At 37.0% G+C, this 27,606-nt stretch overlaps 1 protein-coding gene across 3 annotated transcripts; it reads right to left on the reverse strand.

Moving 5' to 3' along the window:
- Positions 1–131: 131 nt before the first annotated feature.
- LOC309625434 (rho GTPase-activating protein 11A-like) lies at positions 132–27,486 on the reverse strand. 3 transcript variants are annotated; one of them, XM_082384952.1, is made up of 12 exons: positions 26,669–27,486; positions 22,874–22,944; positions 20,970–21,066; positions 20,183–20,436; positions 19,342–19,505; positions 19,029–19,175; positions 10,772–10,846; positions 9,816–9,980; positions 6,473–6,602; positions 5,876–5,984; positions 3,078–3,216; positions 132–2,674 (listed from the first exon to the last, which is right to left on the reverse strand). In XM_082384952.1, the coding sequence occupies exons 1-12, from the start codon at positions 26,795–26,797 to the stop codon at positions 1,089–1,091; spliced, it is 3,066 nt and encodes a 1,021-aa protein (XP_082241078.1). In that variant the 5' UTR covers positions 26,798–27,486; the 3' UTR covers positions 132–1,088. The 3 variants fall into 3 exon arrangements, with proteins under 3 accessions (XP_082241078.1, XP_082241079.1, XP_082241080.1); XM_082384953.1 differs by having other exon boundaries at positions 19,342–19,499; positions 26,669–27,224; XM_082384954.1 differs by having other exon boundaries at positions 9,852–9,980; positions 26,669–27,224.
- Between the last annotated feature and the right edge of the window lie 120 nt (positions 27,487–27,606).

A 27,606-nucleotide genomic window follows, 5' to 3' on the forward strand; every position in this document is an offset into this window, starting at 1 on the left:
TGTTGATATTATTCTTTCCTTAAAGATTTGTTATTTCTAATAATTTAAAATATAAATTTAGATAGATTTGCTTGACAATTTGGGTCAAATTCTAAAAGGTTATTTTGAATTTCATTAGAGTCTCAGGCAAGTCATTTTCCAGAAAGTTATCTTTAATGTCTTTGCTAAATAAATAACATTTACACACACGACAAAACCATCACAGGCTCCTGTAGGAATCCAAAGTGTAAGAATCCAAGGTAAATGTACAGAGGTGCATCAACTATTTCAAAGTCTAAAATCAAGCATCTGTATATAAGCAATCACTTTGATTAAAATCTTCCAAGCTTAATTACTCCCTCTTAAAACATTTTAAATTCTATACTGGACAAAACAGATATAAATGTACTTGTGCAAATTAACTTTAAAAAACATAGTATGGCTTTAAAGTCACAGTTACTTCTGCAGCATCATACTATATGAGCACACTTGAGTCGTCATTCTGCATTAGCCATTATTCTTAGTTCAAGTGAACACACTGTCACATCTATAGACAATATATGTCTAACTACTCTGCACCCAAAAGGAATAAAGGATTAAGATGCTATTGAAACAAATTAATGTCTGGGGACTTTGATAAAGACAATAAACATTAATGGAATTTGGGAATTAAGATTTGCAGGGCTTATCTCTCTCTCTTCTCTGTGTGTTAGACATTTCTTAGAGAAACCTCATCTGACTTAGGAGTAACAGGAAATAGGCACAACTCATTCCATTCTTCCTATCGCACGTTAAAAAATAAAATTCAAGCAATTTTCAAAAATTAATTTCTTATAAACGCAGTCAACAATTTCTTTAAAAAAGTAAAGTGTAACCTCTGCTTTGAGAGATGACAATAAAATTAATAAGCTTAAATATTGCCATAATTAAGAAAACCACAGTCATCATTTATACAAGCTTAAGAATTCAAGTTGCTTGTGCAATGAAATTAAAATTTATCACATACCAATCATTCTGAGCTACAAACTAACATGTAGATTACCTTGCAAGTCATATCACCAATTGCTAATTTTATTTACATTAATGACAAGTAGTATAACATTTACCAATTACAAGTCTACAGGTCTACTTGTTGGTAGTAGTTGAGCTTTTCCAATAGGATTTTTTGGAGAACCTTTATACCAGACCCTCTCTTTTTCTGATGGTCTTCTAAGGACCCTGTTACTTATGCCACGAGAAAAGCCCATATCATTATTTACAACAGATTTTACTATATCATGATTTGTCAGATCATCCAAGGGAACCTTAATTTGGCCATTAGATATCACTTCCTGCTTACAAACTCTGGTGGACCCAAGAGAAGCATTCCCAGAGTTTGGGTGCCTCTTCATTTGTGAGAAAGATGTAGAAGTTACCTCCATGCTTGATTTTGAAATCGTATCAACATTCGACTGTTTGCATGACGTAGACTTCTGTTCTTTAGGACTCGGTCTGGTACATGGAATAGAGGAATCTTTTGACGCACGCTCGACACGCGAGGGAAGAGCACTATCACAGCTCACTGATTTAACCAGAGGAGAAGCAGCTTCACCAAGACTTGCTAATTTATGTCTTGGAGGTTGTCCACCATACAACAACAAAGAATTAATTCTTCTGACAGACTGACGGACAGGCATACGCTGAAACTTAAGAGGTGACTTAACTTTTGTCCTATTTGGTTCATTTAAAGAAAGATTGTTAAACCACTGTATGTGGTCTGAAACCTTTCCATGCTCTGTCATTTGTAAATGTTCAGAAACCGTTTTATCACATGTTTCCACCAGTGACTGCTGCTTAACAATTCTCACAGGCCTAGGTTTTGACAGGTTTGCGCTATTACACGTAATCTGCTCTAAGGAAGAGGCGCTAGCCACGTCCTCTCCAGAAGCTGCACAGTTCAGTAAGTTCTCTTCAATCATATTTTCATTCTCCTTTAATTTAGTATTTAGTGTATCCCTTGGGGACTCTTGTTTCTTTATTTGTTCATCACTGGGCAGTTCCTGCTTGCTTAAATAATCTTTTGGTATATTCGAATGAATGTTGTCTTCTAGTTCTATCTTCATCTGAGTTGAGTAACATTTTATAGTGGCTTCTCTACCCAATTTTTGAGTTTGATGTAGTGAGAAGTCTCTTTCTGAAAAACTATTTTCATCTTTACTAGTGTGGTGTTCATTGGATTCTATCACAGTGAAATTATTAGTTTCAAATACATTTTCTTCTGGGCTACATTTGATAGAAGATGTTTCATTAAATTTTACTTTCCCTACATTAGTTAATGATGATTGCCTGTGATTTATCAATGCATGAAGATTACTTCCAGATTCAGAAAATGCTTTCTGAATTTTCACCACAGTCTCTGTGGTCAGGTTATTTTCATCCCCACTAAGAGAGCTGCCAGTTACGTTGTTATTATGCCTACTGTGTACATTAGAAGGGGCAAGCTCATATGACATAACAGGTGACTTTTCAACCATCATATTGGGCTCCAAGGAAGAGTTTTCCACCTCAAGAATTGCATCTATTGGAGAAGCTTCATTTCCATCTATTTCTTGAAAACTTGAATTACTAGGTCCTGTCCAAGACATCCGGTAATTTCTTCCACCTAGTTGCTCTGGAGTTAATAAGTTTTCCTCAGACTTACTGATCTTTTTTGAACCTAAAATAAAGCAGTTCAGTGTTTTTAATCATTTATATCTGACCTAGTTTTGAAATGTTATTCAAATACATGACAAATTAAATACTAAGCATTTAATTCTGATAAACTAGATTTGTGTTAAAAGAGATAATTTTTATCTATAAATATGTCAAACATCTTTATATTTACATTTCTAAAGATCCTCTAATTAGTCATAGAAAAATACATGGCAATTCCAATATTTTCACTATTCAAACACGAATTTTCAATTTCTAGAACAGTAAATTACTTAATATATTTTATCATTAAAAACAACTAAAGGTTATATGTCAATTATATCTCACTAAAATGAGAAGAAAATTTTTAAAAAAACAACTAAAGTAGGCTTTTGGGGTAAAACTCCAACAATATCATGTAAATGTACCTTTTTTTGTTAATCTTTCATCAATATATGGGCTAAAAAGCAGACCTGTTTTTACAGATTCAATCCTATTTTTTAAACTTTGTTGATTTGCAAGTCGTCGACCAACATTTTCAGATCTATCGACACCAGAACACACATTCTGTACAGAACAAATTGAAGAAGTTTTGGTTAAGAAATAAACCTAGTTAATTCAAAATATTACTTTGTAGTTATCAGAATCCTCTACAGCTGATTTTAAAAGGTGTGTATATAATTGAGGAACAATTTTATAGCAAACACAATATACTTGCATGCATGCTGATGAAAATTATAAGCATTTGACTTGGCTATTAGTCGATATTTTATGATCTAAAATAAAAACAGCCTCACACATTAACTTAAAAAAATTTTTTTGTGTGTGATGACTCTGTGCCAGTGCCTGTTCACACAGTGAAAGAAAACAGAAAACAAAAAAACACAAAAACACAGAATAAAATCTTACCTCATGGAATGTACATTCTTGATGGGCAGATTTAGACCAGAAGAAGACAGACAATAAACTATAAAGTATAATATACAATACATAAGGTGAAAAGTGCCAAGGACAAAAGCAAAGCAGGGTAAGGAGGATACGGAGTGGTGAAGGGTAGGGGGTATAATTTTAAACACAGTGAACAGAAGATGATTTGTGAGTAAAGAAAAATGAGAGCGACAGTCATGAAGGTATGAAGGGGAAGAACATTCCAGGAGAGGAAAATGCCAGTGCAGTCTCTAAGGCTGAAGCAAGGTCTGGCACATTTGAGAAACTGCAGGAGACAAAAGTGAATGAAGCCAAGTGAGCAAGGGAGGGTGGCAGGAGGAGAGCTCCAAGAGGGAGGCCAGGAACAGGATCATGCGGGGCACTGCAGATCAGTGTAAGAACTTTGGCTTTTCTTTTTTTCCCCTCAGAGTGAAGCAAGGAGTCACTGAAGGGTTCTGAGCAGAGGAGTGACATGAGTGACATGATTTAACTCTGGTTTTTAGAGGATAATTTTGGCTCTAGTACTGCAGCAAGGTAGAAGCAGGTAGACCTACTAGTAGGAACTTGTAGTAATCCAAGTTCCAGACGACATAACTTAGAGAAGGTTAGAAATGTAGTACTGGTGAGAAATGGTCAGCCTGGACAGACTGAAAGCAGAAGTTAGACAGGATTCCCTAATGGTTTCGACGGTACATGTGAGAGAAAGTGAGGGGTCAAGAATGTCTGCATGCTGTTGGTGGGAATGTAAATTGATACAGCCACTATGGAGAACAGTATGGAGGTTCCTTAAAAAACTAAATACAGAACTACCAAATGACCCAGCAATCCCACTACTGGGCATATACCCTGAGAAAACCATAATTCAAAAAGAGTCATGTACCACAGTGTTCATTGCAGCACTATTTACAATAGCCAGGACGTGGAAGCTACCTCAATGTCCATTGACAGATGAATGGATAAAGAAGATGTGGCACATATATACAATGGAATATTACTCAGCCATAAAAAGAAACGAAATTGAGTTATTTGTAGTGAGGTGGATGGACCTAGAGTCTGTCATACAGAGTGAAGTAAGTCAGAAAGAGAAAAACAAATACTGTATGCTAACACATATATATGGAATCTAAAATTTTAAAAAATGGTTCTGAAGAACCTAGGGGCAGGACAGGAATAAAGACACAAACACAGAGAATGGACTTGAGGACATGGGGAGGGGGAAGGGTAAGCTGGGACGAAGTGAGAGAGTGGCATGGACATATACACACTACCAAATGTAAAACAGATAGCTAGTGGGAAGCAGCCGCATAGCACAGGGAGATCAGCTTGGTGCTTTGTGACCACCTAGAGGGGTGGGATAGGGAGGGTGGGAGGGAGACGCAAGAGGGAGGGGATGTGGGGATATATGTATATGTATAGCTGATTCACTTTGTTATACAGCAGCAACTAACACAACAATGTAAAGCAATTATACTCCAATAAAGATGTTAAAAAAAAAAAAGAATGCCTGCATGGTTTTTGGCCTAAGTGATTAGAAGAATGAGTTGCCATAAGTGAGATGGTGAAGACTGCAGGTAGAAGTGTGGGTGGAGGAGACGGGGAGGAGTGGAGAAATAGCAACAGTGGAGAAATGCATCTTGGGAGCTCTATTTGGGGCAGGTTACACTTGAGATGTCAACACCTCCCTACGTGGGATCAACACCCAAGTAGGGAGGTCAAGTAGGTAGGTGTTAAACAGTCAAGTTGTTCAGGAGAGCATTTTGGGCTAGAGATATAAACTTGAAGTCATAAGTATATACATGATGTCTAGAGCTGATGATCACCCTGAGTGAGTAGAGTGAGAAAAGAGAAACCCAAGGGCAAAGCTTTGGGCACTCCAATGTAAAGGAATTAGAAAATTAACTGACAAAGAAGGAAGAAAATCATGAGACTATATGTCCCTGAAGCAAGGAAAGAAAGTATGCCAGAGAGGAGCAAGTCATCAGCCAGGTTACATGCTGCTGACATATCAGGGCTAACAAGGACTGGTATTTGTCCACCTGTTTGAGCAATGCTGAATTCATGAGTGATCTTATGAGAGCTGCTTCAGTGAGTGTTGGGGATGAAAGCTTCACTGGAATTGATTTCAGCAGAATAGAAAAGGAGGAACTGGAGATAACAACTCAAGTGTAAGGGCTGGTATAAAGAAGAGCAGAGAATAGGACAGTAGATGGAAGAGAGGCAGGGTTGAGAGAGTCTTTTAGCATCAAGTCTTCAGCTTTATCCTAATATAAACTTCAATGAAATGGTGAAAGACACTTACTCCATCTTTGCTACTTTTCCCTAGATTAAATTTCAAACGAAGAGATCTTCGAACCTTTTCTTTACGGCTGATTTTAGGAGAGAAGCAGTCTGCTTTTCCTGATTCCACCCTAGAAAGAGTCAAATTAAAAACATCAGTTTATAGCATAAGAACTGGAATTCCTACAAAATAAAGTTTGAAAGTCCAGAGCAAATCACACATTGTTAGTAATTGAATAGAGTAATAATTTTTTAGGTTTAAGATACCATATACGAACACATTGTATTTGCATAAAAAATACAAATATTTTATAAAATAAACTTTCCTGTTTATCACAAGAGTTTAGTCACTTATAAACCAGAATCATTAGGGTAGACTAGCTTTTTATATTAACAGGAAATTTAAAAATTACACACATCAACATAAAATAGAATTTTAAGCAAGCAAAATGGATTCAAATTAGGAATCTTTCTCTAGAGGATATGCACTTGATTCATAAGACTATAAAGGCTAAAGGGATTTTGAAAAATTATGATTCAATTATGATTCTCAGTAGAAAGACACAAAGTATTTTATTAACCGTATATACCAAATTTTTATCCAACCTGGATAAATTACCTGCAAACTTTTTTGCTTGCAAGCCTTTTACTTCGCCTTAGCACACCTGTACTGATCAAATGGTTTCCACTGACGGCGACAGGAGAGAGTGAACTCTGAGATGACCCTTCTGGGCTTGTATCAAAGTGAACTACAAAAATAACCACACGTGATAGACCACACATACTCATTTTCTTTTCAAAGTATAAAATATTAATAGCAACTAGATTTAAAGTCTTAATTTCCACCCCTAAACAACCGCAAAATCACATAATTTCTGGTTAGAATCTTCAGGGGTCAAATAACCCAAGTCAACTAAAAAAAAAAAAAAAAAAAAAATCAATTTCTTACTTTTTCCTTACCAATTAAAGGTCAGATTAAACATCATTTTTATATTAGAGTTTTGCTTTAAACTCTTTTAATACTACAAGGGAGAGGTGGGCACTGTTGCAGATTGGAGAAAGAGCAAGCTTTCGAGACAGACTTGAGTTTGTCCACCACTTACTAAACGGCTTTAGGCTCTAAAATTGGACTTCTATGCTGAATATAAATATTACTGTAACGTATATAAGGTGTCTAGCACAGTATCTGGTACATAAGATTAATTAATGCTGTTATCAAAAATAAACTACTGAAAAACAATTTAGTATCTGAGTATCCAGTATGCACCTGCTAGCCAACTTGCGGTCTACCTGACTCTGGAGTGCAATTTGTCCAAAATTTTTGGCAAACAAACAAAAACTGATGATCTATAACATACACCTAACCACTTGGCTACTGCCATGTTCCATGATAACAACTGGAGGTTACAACAGCTCATTTTGATTAAGTTATTTAACACTATACCATGAAACCAACTATAATAAAAAATTAGGGAAAAGTATAGTTATGAGCAAAGGCTCCATATACATTTGACTTGTATTTGAATATTGCCCAGGATACACTCAACAAACATGAACCCTCTCAACTTATCATTGGTATCGATAAAGAATTCACACAGGTCCCCAAACAGAGATATTCATGTTTTTTCAATTACAAAAACAGAAAATAATACAACCATTACAGTGACTTTTGGGGTGCATTTGGCTAAAAAAAAAGCTTGGAGGCAATATGATATATCCAATGTGACACAGGTAGCTTTATTCTAGGGCTGCAGTCTAGTTATCTTGAAAATGTATCAGTGGTGACAAGGAGGCACAGTCAGAATAGATGGAATAACACACAGTTACAACACATATTAGAAAAAAATTAAAAATAAGTACACTATGTACTGTAGATTAATATTGTTGCCTGCATATATTAAAGAAAAGCATCATATCTGTTATAATCCAAACTTAGAAACCAACTCATTTTCAATTTTGCAGATGCAATTTATTGAATTGTGGCTGAGAAAGTAGGGTCAAAGAAAAATGGTGAGTAAAAATAATAGAATTACTGATGCTGAACTTGTTAATTTTTTTATTAAAAAAGTTTCGCTGGTTAAGCAGGCTCATACTAATGTTACAGTAACATAATGTTTAATCTATTTTTTTGGGAGCTTGGAGAGAAGGAAGGAACCAGCAGGTTCATTTCTTGGGGAAGATGATGTATTGCTAATAAACAAAGGCAGGTAGAACTATGATTCACATCTGTCATTTGGAAGTAGTCCTCCAAAGCAGAAAACCTTTAAATACTAAAAACACACTAAGTTACTTTAAAGGAGTTTAAGTCTCCAGCCTGTGAATACTGATAGAACTACAGACATAGCTTCAGAGTTCTTATCATTACACTTTAATGAACCACAGAGAACCTGAAGGACCATAGAGAACAAGTTGCTATTCTGTTCACATTTTTAATAAAACAAACAAGGAAAATGTAAACCTTTCTGATACCAAAAGCGAAAGAGAGGCTTTTGGGAAGAAAACCTCATAACCCAGCTAACAAATTCAAATTGAAACTCTTAACATTGTCTGAAACCAAAGAAAATCTAAAAGAACCAGAGGCTACTCACATTTTGTCTAAATGTGACACAAATATGAGATGGAAGACTCTGGGCTTAGAGTTTCAATTCATTTTGGGTTGACCATAGGTTAATACAAGCCAACTTGTATTCTACACATGCTAAAGGAGCCAACTCAATCCAAGATCACACTAACAAAAATTTGGTATTCAAATTAGCATGATTATATTTTTCTCTGGAGGCTCTGGTTGGCCACACTAGGAACTTATATTTCATTTGGAATAAAACGGCTGGGCGGGTAAGGGATGTGGAAACCATGCCATAAGGATGGCTTTTTATAAAAGCCACTTGAGTATAAAACTTTAAAAATACTGCCCCTCCTTGGGGCTTCCCTAGTGGCGCAGTGGTTGAGAGTCTGCCTGCCAATGCAGGGGACACGGGTTCGAGCCCTGGTCTGGGAAGATCCCACATGCCACAGAGCAACTAGGCCCGTGAGCCACAACTACTGAGCCTGCGCGTCTGGAGCCTGTGCTCCGCAACAAGAGAGGCCGCAACAGTGAGAGGCGCGCACCGCGATGAAGAGTGGCCCCCGCTTGCCACAACTAGAGAAAGCCCTCACACAGAAACGAAGACCCAACACAGCCAAAAATAAATTAAATAAATAAATAAATTTAAAAAAAAATATCACCCCTCAAATTAACCCACAATGGTACTTCAATGGTAACACCCCTACTCTGGATTCAGAGATGCTCAAACGCTGGTGACCTCAACTCAACAAAAGACAGCAATCCAGCCACAGCTACAGATCCAGAAGTAACTAAAGTAGAATTTAGGATGTTCAATCACGTAAAACCTGAGCACAGGGGCTTCCCTGGCGGCGCAGTGGTTGAGAATCTGCCTGCCAATGCAGGGGACACGGGTTCGAGCCGTGGTCTGGGAAGATCCCACATGCTGCGGAGCAACTGTGCCCGTGAGCCACAACTACTGAGCCTGCGCGTCTGGAGCCTGTGCTCCGCAACAAGAGAGGCTGCGATGGTGAGAGGCCTGCGCGCTGCGATGAAGAGTGGCCCCCGCTCGCTGCAACTAGAGAAAGCCCACGCACAGAAATGAGGACCCAACACAGCCAAAAATAAATAAATAAATAAATAAATTAAAAAAAAAAAACAACCTGAGCACAAGTGCTATCCTATCCACAGTGACCCATAACTTTCAATAGGCATGGCAGTAAAACACACACACACGCTAATTATACTGAACCACTGTCTATTTTAAAAGTTAGGGGACTTTATAAAATTCAGAGATTTGATAAAACAGAGAATAAAACTCTGGCTCCTAAAGGGTCTTATTAATATGAAATAGCACTTTGCCCAGAATAGGCACTCATGTTAATGTTTATAACCCAATTATATAAATTCTATTTGTTACCTGATACTGGTGTAGAAGTGCTACTGAAGAGATTACCTGGCAACAACTCAAAGTTAAAATTGTGCTTGATGGACTTCCTTTTCTTACTTGAGAAACCATGGGAATCTACCGGTAGTTTACGCTTAGCATTTGGTGTAAGAATCATTGGTGAAATGGATAGCTGGGCTGAAAAAAAGAAAACTTGTTTTTTCTCCCACAAAGTTGATAAAATACAAACACTTTATATAATTTCTTCTTATAAAGCTATTTCTTAGAACCAAAAATGGGGGGATATGTTTACATTAACATTATCAAATATATATTATAAAACTAAATTAACACTATGCAATTACTTAAAATAAAAAGTGAAGTTGCAAAGAGGCAAGATTCTTAGTAACTTCAACACCAAATAGACTAAAAGATGCATATAATTCACATTAAAGAGTATTAAATAGGCATGAAAAATTATAATCAAGGTGTTGAAACAAAAACTGATCTAAATATTTTTGCTTTTCATCATAACTGAGTATTAACCAGTTAATGTCTTCAATCTAGAAAACAAAACAAGTAATCAAATTTTCTATTGCTGGGTTGAATAATTTCAGCCACAAGCAAACCAAAAAAAAAAAAATTGGAACAAATACTAATAAACTTCTGGTTCTAAAATAAAAATGAGATTGAGTTATTTTCACACGTTCAATATCATCCAACTTACAAATGGAAGAACGTGATTCAGAAGATCAAAGATATAACGATAGACTAAAATAAATTCATACCTACAATTTTAGGTTCATTATATCCAATGTAATTATATATTATGTATTACATATATATATATCCAATGTCATAATATTATAGTACAATATCTCCACTGAAAATTACATTTGGAATTGATTAAACAAAGTAAGTTAGGTAATCATTATCGTAATTTTTGTATAATATATATAAATGTCCACTTAAATAAATATAATACCTACCAGTTCTTTCCTGTTGAGGTGTAATAGAGGGTGTCCTGTTAGATTTAAGTTTATTTAATGCTCCACTAACAAAATCTGAAATGCAAGGCATATTTATAATCATATAATCAATTATAACAACATTTACCTAACTTTCATCAATAATTCGTATTGCTATTTGTGGTCTTTTAGCATGTAAGTTTATATCAGCTTATATGTTTTAAAGTCACTTAAGGTCATTTAAAAGGAATTATTTCAAAATAGGGGAAAAAACTAAAGGATATATTTGTATTCCATTCCCCTCTTATACTCCCATATCTCTCAAAAAATAAATAAATAAATAAATAAATAGGAAGACATTAAATACAGAATGAGGGACTTCCCTGGTGGTCCAGTGGTTAAGACTTTGTCTTCCAATGCATGGGGTGTGGGTTCGATCCCAGGTTGGGGAGCTAAGATCCCACATGTCTCACAGTCAAAAAACTAAAACATAACTTTAAAAATGGTCCACATCAAAAAACAAAAACAAAACAAAAAAAACATACAAATAAATAAATACAGAATGAATTGTAAAACAAGTATCTATAATATATAGAAAGAGTATGGAAGAGGAAATCATTACTTTTTGAGGAAGGAAAGAAATGGCATTAAGAGAGGAAGCTTTGCAAAGGAAATAAAACCTGGACAGTGTTCTGAAGGATTTGTAGGTGTTGATTAGGGTGGAAGGTAGAATTCAGGCAAGGTGACTAGTATATGCAAAGGCATGTAAGAAAAAACAGAATTTATGTATACTAGAAACCAGGAGTTTGATACCGCTAGAGCAAATAGTGAACAGTGGATATGGTAAGAGATAAGTCTTGTGTATTAGGCAGAACAGGGCTGTGTGTCATTTTGAAGAACTTGAACTTCTCCAAAGGCAAAAAGGAACAAAGTCATCATTTCTGCACTTTAGGAAAATCACTTTGGCAGCAGTATGACAGATTTATTGGGGGGTAAGCCTCCTTGGATGGAGACAGGCAAACTAGCTAAAGGTTCTTCTAAGTATGCTATTCAGTCATTCAACAAATATCTATTTTGTACCTATTATGTGTCAGACACAATGAAGATACAACAGTGGCCAAAATATGAAACAGTGACCTTTACAAAACTTATTCTATTGGAGGCAACAAACATTAAATATACTAAGGAAATAAATACCTATTGACAAATGGGTAAATAGTGTGAAGTACAAATATAACAACGGATTTAGATTGTGGAGTTAGAGGAGGTATCCTTGAGGAACTGGTATTTAAGCTGAGACCTGAAGGAAGAGTGGGAATTAGCCAGGCAAGAGAAGAAGGTCTGAACTGAGGTAGGAGCTGTGGAAATGGAGGCAGTATTAAAGGTATTTAAGAGATCAAAGTGATAAAACTTGGTAGACAGTGGGATGTGCAAATGAGGAAAGAGCAGATAAGGACGTCTAGAATTCTGATTTTGATGACTGAGTAGACAATGGTGCCATCCAAAGAAACTCAACAGGCCAGGAAAGAATGGAATGACATACTCAAAATATTTAAAGATAAAAACTGTCAGCTATATCATTCAGATATGAAGGAGAAATAAAGGGTTTCCCAGATGAACAGAAGCTGAGGGACTTCATCAGTGCTAGACCTGCCTTACAAGAAATGCTGGAAGGAGCTCTTCTACCAGAAACAAAAAGGCAAAAGTAAACAAAATTTTGACTAAGATGATAAACAAAATCAGAAAATTGCAACTCTATATCAAAATAAGTTGTCAAACAATTCTATAATAAAGGTTAAAGGGAAAAAAGCAGTAAAACTATAGCTACTTCAATTTGGTAGAGAACACAAAACATAAAGAGACAATTTGAGACAACAAAAACATAAAAGGTAAAAGGAAAAGGATGAAACTCATATAGGCAAATGAAGGTAGTAAGATGCTATTGGCAGAAAAAGGACTTTTATCTATAAGACAATTTATACAAACCTCATAGTAATCACAAAATATAAATCTAGAGGGACTTCCCTGGTGGTGCAGTGGTTAAGAATCCACCTGCTAATGAAGGGGACATGGGTTCGAGCCCTGGTCTGGGAAGATCCCACATGCTACGGAGTAACAAAGCCTGTGCGCCACAACTATTGAGGCTGCGCTCTAGAGCCCACATGCCACACTACTGAAGCCCGCATGCCTAGAGCCTGTGCTCCGCAACAAGAGAAGCCACCGCAATGAGAAGCCCACGCATAACGAAGAGTAGCCCCTGCTTGCTGCAATTAGAGAAAGCCCTCGTGCAACAATGAAGACCCAACACAGCCAAAAATAAACAAACAAAATAAATAAATTTATTTAAAAAATATATATATATATATAAATCTAGAGCAGAGACACAGAACATAAAAGAGAAAACTGAGAAAAACATCATAGAAAACCACCGAACCAAAATGGCAGACAGAAACACAAAGAAAAAGAAACAATGGAGATACAGAACAACCAGAAAACAAAAGATAAAATGGCAGTACTAAGTCTTCATCTATCAATAATCATCCTAAATGTAAATGGATTGAATTCACCAATCGAAAGACAGAGTGGCTGGATGGATTAAAAAACAAGACCCAACTATATGTTGCCTCCAGGAGACTTACTTCAGCTCTAAAGACAAACATAGGCTCAAAGTGAAGGGATGGAAGATGATAGTCCAAGCAAATGGCAGCCAAAAGAAAGTGGATATAGCCATACTCATATTAGACAAAAATGACTTCAAGCTAAAAAAGTTAACAAGAGACAAAGGTGGACATTATATAATGATAAAGGGGGCAATTCACCAAGAAGAAACAACAGTTAATATATATGCACCTAACATATGAGTGCCCAAATATATAAAGCAAGTGTTAACAGACCTAAAGGGAGAAACTGACAACACAATAACGGTAGGGACTTTAACACCCCACTTACATCAATGGATAGTTCATCCAGAAAGAAAGTAGCAGTTTTAAATGAAACATCAGACCAGATGGACTCAATAGATTTATAAAGAACATCCCATCCAAATACAGCAGCAGACACATTCTTCTCAAGAGCACATGGGACATTCTCGTGGATCGACCATAATTTGCGACACAAGTCTCAATAAGTTTAAGAAGACTGATATCATATCAAGCATCTTTTCTGATCATAATGGTATGAAACTAGAAATCAACTACAAGAAGAAAGCTTGAAAAATCAGAAATATGTGAAGACTAAACAACATGTTACTGAACTACTAGGTCAATCAAGAAATCAAAGGCAAAAACCAAAACAAAACAGGTGAATCCTACCAAACATTCAAAACAGATTTAACACCTATCCTTCTCGAATGCTTCCAAAAGACTGAAGAGGAGGGAGCATGTGTTAACTCATTTTATAAGGCCAAATTTCCCTGACACCAAAACCAGGCAAGACAATGCAAAAAAAAGAAAATTATAGGCCAGTATCTCTGATGAACATAGATGCAAAAATCCTCAACAAAATATTGGCAAACTGAATACAACACTACATTAAAAGGATCAAACACCCGCAAATCAATCAACATGATACACCGCATTAATAAAATAGAAGATAAAAATCATATGATCATCTCAATAGATGTAAAAAGCATTTGACAAGATTCAACATCCATCTGTGACAAAAACTTTCAATAAAATGGGTATAAAAGGGAAGTACCTCAATATAATAAAGGCCATATATGATAAACCCACAATCAACCTTATACTCAATAGCAAAAAGGTGAAAGCTTTCCCTCTAATATCAGGAACAAGATAAGGATGCCCACTGTCACCCCTCTTATTCAATATAGTATGGAAAGTCCTAACCAGAGCAAATAGGAAAGGAAAAAATAAATACATAAAAGATATCCAAATTGAAAGGAAGAAGTAAAACTGTAACTATTTGCAGAGGACATATTTTATATATATATATATAAAACCCTGAAGACTCCACTAAAAACCTATTTGAAATAATAAGAAAACAATCCCATTTTACAATCACAACAAAAGGAATAAAGTACCTAGGAGCAAATTTAACCAAGGAAGTAAAAGACCTGTACATTGAAAATGCTAAGACACTGTTGAAAGAAACTGAAGAAGACACAAAGAAATGGAAAGATACTCTGTGTTCATACATTAGAAGAATTAACACTATTAAAATGTCCATAGTACCTAAAGCCACCGAAAGACTCAATGCAATCCCTGTCAAAATCCTAATGACATTTTTCATGTCAACAGAATTAAAAATCCTAAACTTTATATGGAAACAAAAATTCCTGAAAAGCCAAAGCAATCCTCAGAAAAAAGAACAAAGCTGAAGGTATCGCACTCCCAGATTTCAAATTATATTACAAAGCTATATAGTATTCAGAACAGCCTGGCATTGGCAGAAAAACAGACACATATCAATGGAACAAAATTCAAAGCCCAGAAATAAATTCATACATATATGAACAATTAATTTATGACAAAGATGGCCAACAGGCCACATGAAAAGATGTCCAACATTACTAATCATTAGGGAAATGCAAATCAAAACCACAATGAGATACCATCTTACACCTGTTAGAATGGCTATTATCAAAAAGGCAAGAAATAACAAGTGTTGGACAGGGTGTGGAGAAAAGGGAACCCCCGCACACTGTTGGTGGGAGTGTAAATTGGTGCAGCCACTGTGGAAAACATTATGGAGATTCCTCAAAAAATTAAGACTAGAACCACCTTATGATCCAACCATTCCATATGAGGGTATTTATCCAAAGAATATGAAAACACTAATTCGAGAAGACACATGCACCCCTATGTTCATCGCAGAATTATTTTCAATAGCCACGATAGGGAAACAACCTAAGTGTCCATCAATGGATGAATAGATAAAGAAGATGTGGTATATATATACACAATGAATACTACTCAGCCATAAAAAAGGACAAAATCTTGCCATTTGTGACAATATGGGTGGACCTTGAGGGTATTATGCTAACTGAAGTCAGACAAAGACAGACAAACACCGTATGCTTCCACTCATATGTGGAATAAAAATCCCAAACAAACTAAAACAACCAAAATAAATGAACAAATCAAATAAACCAAAACAAACACATAGATACAGAGAACTGAGTTATGGTTACCAGAGGGAAAGAGAGGTGTGGGAAGGGCGAAACGGGTAAAGGGGGTCAACTGTATGGTGATGGATGGAAATGAAACTTTTGGTGGTGAGCACACCATAGTGTATATATAAGTCGAAATTTAATGTCCACATGAAACTTACAATAATGTTATAGACCAATGTCAGATCAATAAAAATACATAAACAGTAAATTTTTAAAAGGGAGGGGGGAAGCTTGCTGGATAAGACATTTAGGCTGGGTTTTGACAAGTGGATATTATTTGAACAGTAGAGGTAGATGGAAGTAAAAAATTATATCAATAAAAAGTATAAGCAAAAGAACAAAGTGTCTAAAAAACAATAAAGAAAGCAGTTTGACTAAAGTGTAGACTGCATAAAGGAGAGACAGGATGCAGTAGAAAGGCATGGTAAAGCAATCCTATGAAAGATCTTTAATGTCAGGCTACAAATATCAGTATTAATGAAAGTTTCTGAAGGGTATGCATGTGAGATACATGATTAGAGTGATATATTAAGAATATCAGCCTTGACAGCAATAAGCAGGGCAGATTCAAGGAGGAGGCACAAAGACCAAGAAGGAAATTCTTACAGTAAACATGCAGTAAACACTGCAGATAGAATCTTACAGAACCTGAAACTGTATGAATATAGATGGTAAAGTAAGAGTTAGGCAACTATGGCTTAAAGCTGTGACTAGAGAATGGTGGTACCATTAATAGAAAAAAGAATTCGAGAAGAACCAGTTTAAAGAAGGTGAAGATGATCATTTCAAAATGCTGAGCTCAAGCACCAAGGAAAAGCAGAAGTGTGATGTCTGCCTAGTAGAGACTTTTACTAAAGTGGTTTGACATTTGTGAGATAACAGTGGTAGAGATTTAAGTGTTCATCTATTTAGACGCAATAAGTGAAACTTACAGGAGTGAATGAAATCACAAAGGGAAAAGGGTAATAAAGATGATCTGTATCCAAGAATATCTGAATTTGGGGTAGGGAGTTTTATGGGTTGAATTGTGTGCTCCAAAAAGATATGTTTAAGTCCTAACTCCCAGTACTTGTGAATGTGACCTCATTTAGAATTAGGGTCTATGCAGATGAACTCAAGTTAAGATGAGGTCGTTAGTACACCCACTGGTGCCATGACAGTTCAGAGGCCGATCATAAGAGGCCAAAAAGTGGGTGGTACTCCAACTCCTGGAAATCCCCTCCCCTCCTCCAAGATAGTTAGAATATTCCTCCCACTTGTTAGCCTATGAAATTACCCAGCCCATAAAAACTAACGACCCTCACACCTCAGGGCCGCCGCGCTCGCCCTTGGAGACAGTCTACCTATTGCCTTCTGAGATGGCCCACACTCTGTCTGCGGAGTGTGTATCTCTAAAATAAACCTGCTTTCACTTAAAAAAAAAAAAAAAAAAAAAAAAAGATGAGGTCATTAGGGTAGGCCCTAATTCAATGTGATTGGTGTCACTACAGGAAAAGTTGGACAGAGAGACACCTAGGGAGTTCGCCATATGACAACACAGGCAGAGACTGGAGTGATGCAGCTGCAAATCAAAGGATGGCAAGAATCGATAGCCACCACCAGAAGCCTGAAGAGGCATGAAAAGATTCTCCCTTAAAGGTTTCAGAGGGAGCATGGCCCAGGCAACACCTTGATTTCAGACTTCTAGCTTCCAGAACTGTGAGACAATAAATTTTGATTGTTTTAAGCCACCCAGTTTGTGGCACTTTGTGGTCCTTTGTTACAGTACCATACTGTACTGTACAGTATGGTACTGTACAGTACAGTACTTTGTTACAGAACAAAGAAGGCATAAGGGAAATCTACAAAGGAGGCAAAAAAAAACAGAAGGAGGCAAAACCATACAAGCCAAAAGATTCAAAAAGGCATCGGACAGTTAATAGCAATTGGTTCTGATACTCAAAAGATAAGAAATTTCCTAAGGCAACTGGAGCAATAGCCTGTCTTCCGGATCAAGAAGATTAAGAAGTCTCATGATTGACTCCACCATGAGTAAACTTTGGTTCTTTTTGATTCTTCCTTGGTAACATTTCCTTCATTATTTAGTTCATACTGCTAATTCATATTATTGTTTCAAATCATGATCTCACACATGGACTATTGCCACACATTTCTGACTATTCTCCGTACCTCCAAGTCTCGATTCTCCAAACCAGATGATTTTCTAAAATAGTGTAATCATGTTATGCCTCTCTCCAAAACTTCAATGGTCCTCCAATACCCAGTTTAATGTTCTAATTCTTTAGTGTGAGTTCAAGCTTATCATAATACCATCCTAATCCCTAGGATGAGCCACTCAAGTCATGCAGACATAGATTACTTCTAGCTTACAGACACAGACATAGATTACTTCTAGCTTACAGACACAGACATAGATTACTTCTAGCTTACAGACACAGACATAGATTACTTCTAGCTTACAGACACAGACATAGATTACTCCTAGCTTACAGACACAGACATAGATTACTTCTAGCTTACAGACACAGACATAGATTACTCCTAGCTTACAGACACAGACATAGATTACTTCTAGTTTACAGACATAGACATAGATTACTTCTACCTTACAGACACAGACATAGATTACTTCTACCTTACAGACACAGACATAGATTACTTCTAGCTTACAGACATAGATTACTTCTAGCTTACAGACACAGACATAGATTACTTCTACCTTACAGACACAGACATAGATTACTTCTAGCTTACAGACAGACATAGATTACTTCTAGCTTACAAAAATCTTTCTTCATAGCATCCTCGAATAGGATACAAATATTCTGTCCCTCCACCCAGTTCTCCTAGATTCTACCCATTCTTCAAAAAGGTTCAGTTTAACTTTCTTTTTATAGTGTCCCTGGTCATTACAACCAGGGAACTTTTCTCCCTGGAATGCAGTTTATGTTTGTGCTAAACATCCAGCACATAATATTAGATTATATTGTCATTTTTATTTTTCACATGCATATGTCATGCCTCTCCAACTATGCTGTAAGCACCAAAAAGGCATACACCATAGCTTATGCTTTTTTATGTTCAAACACATTTCAGGCAAAAGCAAATTGCTGTACGTCCACAAACAGGACTGCCACGACCACTTACCTCCTACACTTTGTCTTCGCTTTCTCTTATAGTCACCAGGAGTTTCATAATCACCTTCTTCAAAGCCTTCTAGTGATGGAGTAGCACAGAGATCATCAATACCCAACATAGCTGGTATCTTTCCTAGGATAAAATCTGGAACATGCCCTAAACGAAAATGTTCACAGTTAAGATTTTTCCTCTACTCCCCCGCAGAACATTTCAATCGTATATAGCCACTTTCTAACGGTTGTCTTCATAGTTCACTTAGAAAAAGCTGGGATCTCCCTCATTTAAACAAATCCCATTATTTAATAATGCAACTACATCTTACCAATATCTGATGCATAATCAATAAGAGTTTGTACTACTGCAGCCTGTAATCGTAGCTTCTTTTCTGTGTTAGCAGACATCTTCTCATGCCCTTCACTTGTCTGAAGAAGATTTGGTGCAAATATCACAGCTAGATTGCTGCTATCCATCTTATTCTCACTGCATCTTAAAGGAAAAAAGGTTTTATGAGATGGAGCTAAAGATAAAAATACAGAGTTAAAATAACTTATTGGGCACATTTTGAAGACCTCTTATTTTATCAATTAAACACAAATCAAGATACAGTTACCCTTCATCTACCCATGTACAGGACTGGCTTGAAATAAGACAGAACCAGAAATACACAGCCTCTCTGTGCTTAAATATATGTCATAAAAACATTGCTACCCACAGAGTTCACGCTTTGTTTTCCCACACAAATTGAACACATTTCTTTGATTTTTCAAACCCACACACAGAAAATTCAAAGTACTGAAGGCAGCAAGTATGTCTAAAACAAGCAGGCTCAATGACAGCAGGGAGAAGGGACAAATTTGAAAAGCAAATCGCAAATATTTTAGAAACACAATAATCTGAAGCCATTCAATGGACTAAGAAGCCTATAAACACCAATAAGCCATTTAAGGCATTCAGCAGGACAACCCTAAGACAGCAAGGAAATATTATATTTGGTATATTGTTTTTAAAAATTATACAGGGTACACCTCTTATAGTAAGGAAAAATATAATATTTTTAAGAAAAATTTCCATGCCAAATGAAATTTAATTTCTTATCATAAGGGTAAATCTAGCTAGTTGAGAAATTAAACTACCATCTCCCAAAACTTTTAGTTACTACTCACCTAAGAGAAACTTTCCTGAGAAAATTAAAAAAGTATCTTAATATATCAATTGTGTGGTCAGCCATAAGACAGGAAAGCAACAATGTAGCTTTATTCTTTTCCTCCGTTCTTAATTGTTGAGCTTTGAAAAGTGCTTCATGCAAATCAGCTGGGAGAATGGGCTCTGGCAATTCCCTAAAAAACTGCTTAAGAAGCCCTGCAATATCACAAGGAGGTGCAGAAGACAGGCATCTTTCACCATGATCCAGTTTATTCTGAAATAAATACAACAATCTTGAGCGTTCGGGGGCTTAAGGGTTGAATGCAAATAAAGTATCTATCCTTTCTTATACTCTAAAGAGCTTTCTTTAATACATTTCTCTTAACTCTTGTTTTAGTATTTATCACTTCTCTTTAGAAGGCTAAAAACAAAATTAAAAAAAATTCTCATTTCATATAGTACATTATAGGAACAAGGACCATGAATTTGGAAGTACTCTGTAAACTTTTAAAGCATTATATAAATAGCTTGATTGTGACAATCATTTCACAACATATACATATATCAAAACATCAGTTTGTACACCTTAAATGTATTTGTCAATTATACCTCAATTTTTTAAAAAAAGCATTATATAAATGATATACATTTTGGAAAAAAGAAAAAGGGTTCTTCTGCCATGAAAAAAAGCTATCTGCAAACTCAATTTCTGTCCATAATTCATGTAATAGTTCTAAATATTTCAATCCTAAAAACCAAATTAAAAAGTGGTACAAATGAAAAATTATAGTTCAAGAATATGCTTACCTTTAGTGCTTTTAGACGAATAACAGATCCTGATTTCCTAAAAAGCCCTTCTGTATGAATATGTTCTTCTAAAGATGTGCAAGCATCAACAAGAAAACTGAAAGAGAGAACTCTTTTCAGGTGGTAAGACACACATCTCACTAAATCCTATTCTCCTGCCTGAGACTACACCCCTTTCAGCTCTGATGCTACAAATCCCTTTAATCTCTGTGGTAGAAGGTTACTTTTAGTTTTCCTTCTTGCTTCCTAAATTCTTCTCTAAAGCCCATCTTTTTACCCATGACAACTTCAGTGAGCCCGCTCAATCCTTGATCCTTGCCAATCTTAATCCATTTCTCTGCTTCTGCTCAGAGCACAAGATTTGTCTTTTTTTTACTGCCTTCACTTCTTCATATCCCAGTCTTTGCTCAACCCGCTGCAATCAGACTCTTCCCCGTTACTCCATCAAGATCACTAATGGCCTCTGCCTTGCCAAATCCACGGTCAATTCACTGTCTTTATCTTGCTTGTCCTACCAGCAGTTGATACACTCGACCACTCCGTGATGATCTTGAAAATACTCTTCTTCACTACACTTCTGGAATTTCTGCTGTCTCCCTGACTGCTCTTTCTCAAACTTCTTTTCTGGCTCCTCTTTTTCTGCCAGACTTCTCCATCCTAGGATCACCCAGGGCTCTAAGGCCTTCTCCATTTCTTTACCTATTCTCTCTCCACAGGTGATCTTGCACAGCACACATAACTTAAAAAACCTACCATCAACTACATTTGCCCAAAAATAAGGCAAGGCTTTGTTTTTTTCTCATCAACATTACCTGTCAGAAAGTCAGATACATCCATCCCAGTCCTTACAATCCTTCTCACATCTAGAGGTGTGTGCTCAATTTCTTTATACTGAATAATTTTTAACAATCAATATTGGCTTTAGATGCTTAGGTAACAGCTGGTAACAAAAAATTTGAATGGATGTCAGCTGCAAGCAAATGAAAGCATTGTACTGGTGCATAGTGGCTGAATGTTGCAGAGTAACTGACAGAAAAATTTTCTTTTTAAAAAATCAGACAAAGAAACTACAACAAAAATTTAGTCATTATTACTAGAGATATGACTGCAATTCTAAACGTTGAAAATCATCATTAAAAAAAAACCTTTCATAGGCCATTTAAAAAGCAAAATAGTAAGTGGTTACCTCATGAAGATTGTGAATCTGTATCTATAGGGTGAGTGAGGGAAAATTGTTCTAAGAGCAGCAAGGTGTTCAACAAATACTTTTGGACAATGCACCAATTAAAAACCTAAGTTATTAGACTAGAGTAGCCAGAATGAACCTTACTTTGGATAGAGGGGAAATGAATTAGTAAGAGCTAAGGTAGTATCTTTCTACTACGCATTTTTAAACTATTTTCTTAAGCCGTTAAACTTCCCTAGCAACTTCTGATGCAGTTAGTCCAAAAGGTTATTTACAAATAGTGACACAGAAAAGCTCAAGTGTTAAATAATTTATATTCACAAATACTCCAATAGTTAAATATTCTTTTGTCCAACATTTCTAAGACAAAAAATATTAAAATTATAAATGAAATGGTAGTTTAGTATATTACTGAGTATCATCAAAACAGCAATGAAAAAATCGGTACAGAACGGAAAACTCTGCCTTAATAGAACAAAAATAATTTGCTTTCTAACATTTATTCATCACTAAACCTTAAAATTCAATCCTGAAAATGAGTACAAATTAAAAAGTTAAAATATGTAAAAGTTTAAAAAACAACTTTTAACATTAGTTAATGTTGAGAAATAAAATCATTTGCTAGTTCCAACTAATTGTGTGCGTCATTCAACTATTTATTTTTAAACATTCCAATACCAGTTTGAAATATTTACTCTTCATTTCAAAGTTTGCTCACCTTGGAATATGTCCATATTCTGGAACAACAGACTGGGGCAATGCATTAAAAGGTACTCCAAATATTTTACCCTAAAATGACAAAGGCAGTTACTCTAACACAAATATTAGGCTCAATATAAGTTTTCTTAAACATTAGGCAAATTAAAAACTTCACAAAATAAAACAAGATAGCAGAAATAAACTATTGGTCAAGACAAAAAACAATTACATCAAGTATATTTGTTAAAAAGTAACTACTTTATACTAGATATTATGCTAGGTGCTGGGAGCACAAAAATGGTCAAGATAGAGTCACTGCCCTTAAGCAATGCAGCAAATTCCCTCAGTTTCCAATCCCACAACAGAAAATCAATCCATTTAGTGTTCAGTAAGGAAATTCTTAAATAGAATTTGGCCCAATATGCTAACATTTCTGGAAAATACTACAAGCTCCTTTAGTAACTATATAAATACCGACCTTAAACTTTCTGTTGGTCACCTTATAAATACTTACTTGAACAAAAGGCCAAATTGGCCGATAACAGTAATTCCTGTCACTCAGTGAGTACTTCCTAAAATTATATCAGGGTGGTTACTTTTAGACCTGATTATCTTTTTCACACTCTATGGGAGAGTACTAATCAAACTGTTCTGAGGTATCCAAGGAAGGGATTCTGCAAACAATTTAAATTTCATGTCGTACTTTCAAAACCAATTTTAAAAAGTCAGAGTCGAATGTATTACTCGCATTCAAATTTTAATACATTTGAAGATCCCAAGAGTACATTTGTATGTTGGTTAACTTGAGTGTTTGTGCACACCTCTGAATAAAGAATCTGCCACTATCTTTGGGCATATATTCAAACTTCTTAAAAACGAGTCACTGATTAAGAAGGTTGTAGCTTTGCCTTGGACTTAAAAGTAAATTCAAGGGATTTCCTTGGTGGCTCAGTGGTTAAGAATCCGCCTGCCAATGCAGGGGACACGGGTTCGAGCCCTGGTCCGGGAAGATCCCACATGCCCGCGAGTGGAGCAACTAAGCCTGTGCGCCACAGCTACTGAGCCTGTGCTCTAGAGCCCGTGAGCCACAACTACTGAGCCCGTGTGCCACAACTACTGAAGCCCGAGTGCCTAGAGCCCGTGCTCTGCAACAAGAGAAGCCACCCCAAATGAGAAGTCCACGCACCACAGCGAAGAGTAGCCCCTTCTTGCCGCAACTAGAGAAAGCCCGCACCCAGCAACAAAGACCCAACGCAGCCAAAAATAAATAAATAAATTTAAAAAAAAAATTCAAGCCTGTATATGTCTGCTTATATGAAATTAGATTAAGTGGGCATACCTAATCACTCATATGTTAATTTCGTTTAGATACATCTGCTCTCCATGAATGCTCTTGAAGCACTTGTGTTGTAAGAGCACCTTATTTAACCTGTTATTTATAATAAGAAATCATTCAGGGAATTCCCTGGCAGTCCAGTGGTTAGGACTCCACGCTTTCACTGCTGTGAGCCTGGGTTCCATCCCTGGTCAGGGAACTAAGATCCCGCAAACCATGGTGCAGCCAAAATCATTCAGCATTCTTAATGATTTGACAAAATCTTACTAGTCCTTTTTCAAGTAGCTGGCTCAATTTAATTGACGAATATAGAAAAGACTGTGTAGCACAGTGCTTAAGTGAGCAGGCTCCTAGAGGCAGGACTGCCAAGTTTTAAATCCTGGCTCTTCCACTTACTAGCTGAGTGACCTGGATTAAATGATCATTCTCTGTGCCTCAGTATCCTTACATAGGTCTTAAGTCATAGAGTTGCAAAGAGAATTAAATGAATTAAAAGATGTAAAACATTAGTGTCTGACAAAGCAAACATTCAAAGAATATTTGTTGTTGTTACAATTATCATTTCAAGGTGAGCTATTAAAAAAAAAAAAAAGTTAGGGGGACTTCCCTGGTGGTCCAGTAGTTAAGACTCCGCGCTTTCACTGCAGGGGGGCACGGGTTCGATCCCAGGTTGGGGAACTAAGATCCCGCATGCCGCATGGTGCAGCCAAAAAAAAATTAAGTTAAAAAAAAAAAGTGAGTATGGGCAACCCCTTATTTGGGTAAATCAGAATTTTCTTGATACTGTGCAACCAAACAAAATGCAAAAATAAATCAGATTGCTGAAGCTGACTGTAAGTTTACAAATGTCTTACATAACCAGAATTCAGGGTTGGTTTTTTTTTTCAAGTCTCATTACGCTCAATAACTGGCTTCACAAGTTAGGGCTATAATTTAATCTCATAAAGTAAAACTAATAATATGCTTTTAAAATTTTATGTATTAGAACATCACTTACAATATCATCTTTAAAAAGATGTCTGTCTAGCATGTTTCTTAAAGAGCTCAAAATTATCATTAGGTAACAAACACCAAAGAGCCAAAGAAATCTAGTATTCAAATAATTACCTAACATGTTAGATCTCGTTCGTGTTAACACAGTGATCTTCTGTATTTCTCTATTAGAATATTTTTATTAGGGTTTCTAGCATGACTACCAATTAGGATGAGGACCTCTGATTATCATAACAACTCGCTGAATAAGTGGCATGTGACAGGCATTGTGTGCTAGTCTCATCTACAGATCTTATAATTTTTTTAAATCTCCTAAACAACTCAACAAGAGATACCATTCCCATTTTATAGAGTAGGAAACTAAAGCTTAGGACAAGCAGCCCAAGATCACACCCCAAGTAGGGGTAGAGCAGGAATCAAACTCAGGTCTATCTGACTCTAAAGGCCAAGTGTCAGTTTTTCTTGAGGGGTAAGAAAAAAATCTGCATATAAATTCTTTCATATACTTACAAAACCTACTATATTTGAGATCTTGGAAAGCCAGTTTTACAATCAGAAGAAACCACTTAGTTTTTAAATATAAACAAGTGTGTTGCCAATAAGTTGCAAACAGCAAAAATAATTTCTCCAGACTTTATAAGCTGTTAAGAGGAATATAAATTGTCAGTTTTCTTCTCCAAGTACTTATTTTCTTTCAGACACTATAAACTATAAGAGTTATGAAAATTAATTTTTAGTTTTCATCTGTAAGTATTTAGAAAGCACCATATAATTAGGCAAGTAAATCTAAAACAAAATGCTTTATATTCAACTTATTTTTCACAATGAAATTCTTGATGATTCTGTAGAGATATTAAAATCTCATTCGAAATCCCCTAATCTCAACCACCCAAAAATCAACAGCTTCTGAATCATTCCACTGTGGTTTCTCAATTTACTCGTTAAAAAAAAACCTTTATGTCTCAAAAATATGATACAGCCAAGCAGCAAGCATGTTCTTTTCAAATCGGTGAATATAAAGTTATTATCTAAAGCCTATTTCTAATACCGTCACACCTCATCTACTGATTCGTTTAGAAAATGTACTGGTACCCCTTGTCCCTCTCCAAATATTACTCAAACAGTGGTGGTGGGGTAGTGTTTGTCTCCCTTCCCACGTGCAACTTGTTCAAAATATTTACAATAACTTAGCAGTATCTGGAGACATTTTTAATTGTCACAATTGGGACACGCTACGGGCATCTAGAGCATAGAAGCCAGAGATGCTGCTAAACATCCTATAATGCACAGAACAGCTAACCCCAATGTCCCCCAAAGAACTATCTAGTTCAAAATGTCAGTGTTGCTGAAGTTGACACACTTAAACATATTCTCTTTTGGATTCATACAGAATGAACATTTTAGCATGACCTGGTAATAAGTGATGGTAGGGAATACGTCCGCCTCCCCCCTTTTTTAACCTAAATCTCTTTCCTCAGAACTTACCACGATTTCCGTGGCTGCTGTCTCCGGTCTCCTGCGATCGCACTGCCCACGGCCACCCTTGACCTTAATGCCATAAACAGCCCGAAGCTGCTGTACAACGGCCAACCGCACCAGCCTCTGATCCCACATCCCGGACACGTCGCCCACTCTCCGAGGTGGGATCTGAGTCCTGACCCTCTTTCGCCACCAAGTCTTCTTCCAATTTCCGAACACTCTCAGTTTTGCGCTCAGCTCCGCTGCCTTCTGGCCACGTCTGGCACTCTTCCGGCCCCGGACCCCAGCCACCTCCACGGCTTTTTCCTGGCTCCACCAACCGTCTTCTCTTAGCCCTTTGACCTAGCCACACCTCACGTTTCCTTCACTTACACCGGCATTCTTTCTTATCACTTAATCCTTTCAGCTACTTACACAGACCTCCCTTTCTTCCAGATCCTTTCGGTTCCTTGTACCACGCCCGTTACCAGCTTCTCACTATTTCAGGCCACCTTCCTCCAAACCTCCCTTCGCCCTCGTCTCTCTCCGAACTGTAAAGACAACCCTTCTCCTCGCCCCTCCAGCGCCCCCCCCCCCGCAGACTCAGCTGGGCGTTAGTCCCTGCGGCCCCGAGTCCCCCACCCTAGCCCAGTCGCCGGACCAGCCGGCTGTTCAGGGGCCTCTTCCAGTCCCGGTCCCCGCCCGGGCTGGTGGCCGCCGTCACCCCGTTTCACAGGCTGCTCCTTCCCTCCTCCATCAACCTGACTGCCGCCCCCGGCCAGCACATCCGGGTGCGCTCACTGAAGTCAAGTGTCCCTCCTCATGCCTCCGCCCCACCGCCTCGACAGACAACCGGAGCCACCGCGGCCGGCCCACCTTCAGTTCCAGTCCAGCCTCAAACGGCAGCGCCAAAAAACGTTCCACACTCTGATTGGCCCGCTCCTCTTTTCAAAATCAGGACCCCC

This window comes from Balaenoptera borealis, assembly GCF_965194805.1.
Source record: "Balaenoptera borealis genome assembly, chromosome: 3".
In the NCBI taxonomy this organism is placed as follows: Eukaryota; Metazoa; Chordata; class Mammalia; order Artiodactyla; family Balaenopteridae; genus Balaenoptera; species Balaenoptera borealis.

What these genes read in the sequence shown, in the direction of transcription:
- LOC309625434 (XM_082384952.1), bottom strand. Translation starts at nt 26,797, where the DNA reads ATGTGGGATCAGAGGCTGGTGCGGTTGGCCGTTGTACAGCAGCTTCGG. An exon ending in TGATTATGCATCAGATATTG is followed by an intron (nt 19,176 to 19,341) that starts GTAAGATGTAGT and finishes ATTTTCGTTTAG; the next exon opens with GGCATGTTCCAGATTTTATC. An exon ending in CACTTCTACACCAGTATCAG is followed by an intron (nt 6,603 to 9,815) that starts GTAACAAATAGA and finishes TTATTTTTGTAG; the next exon opens with TTCACTTTGATACAAGCCCA.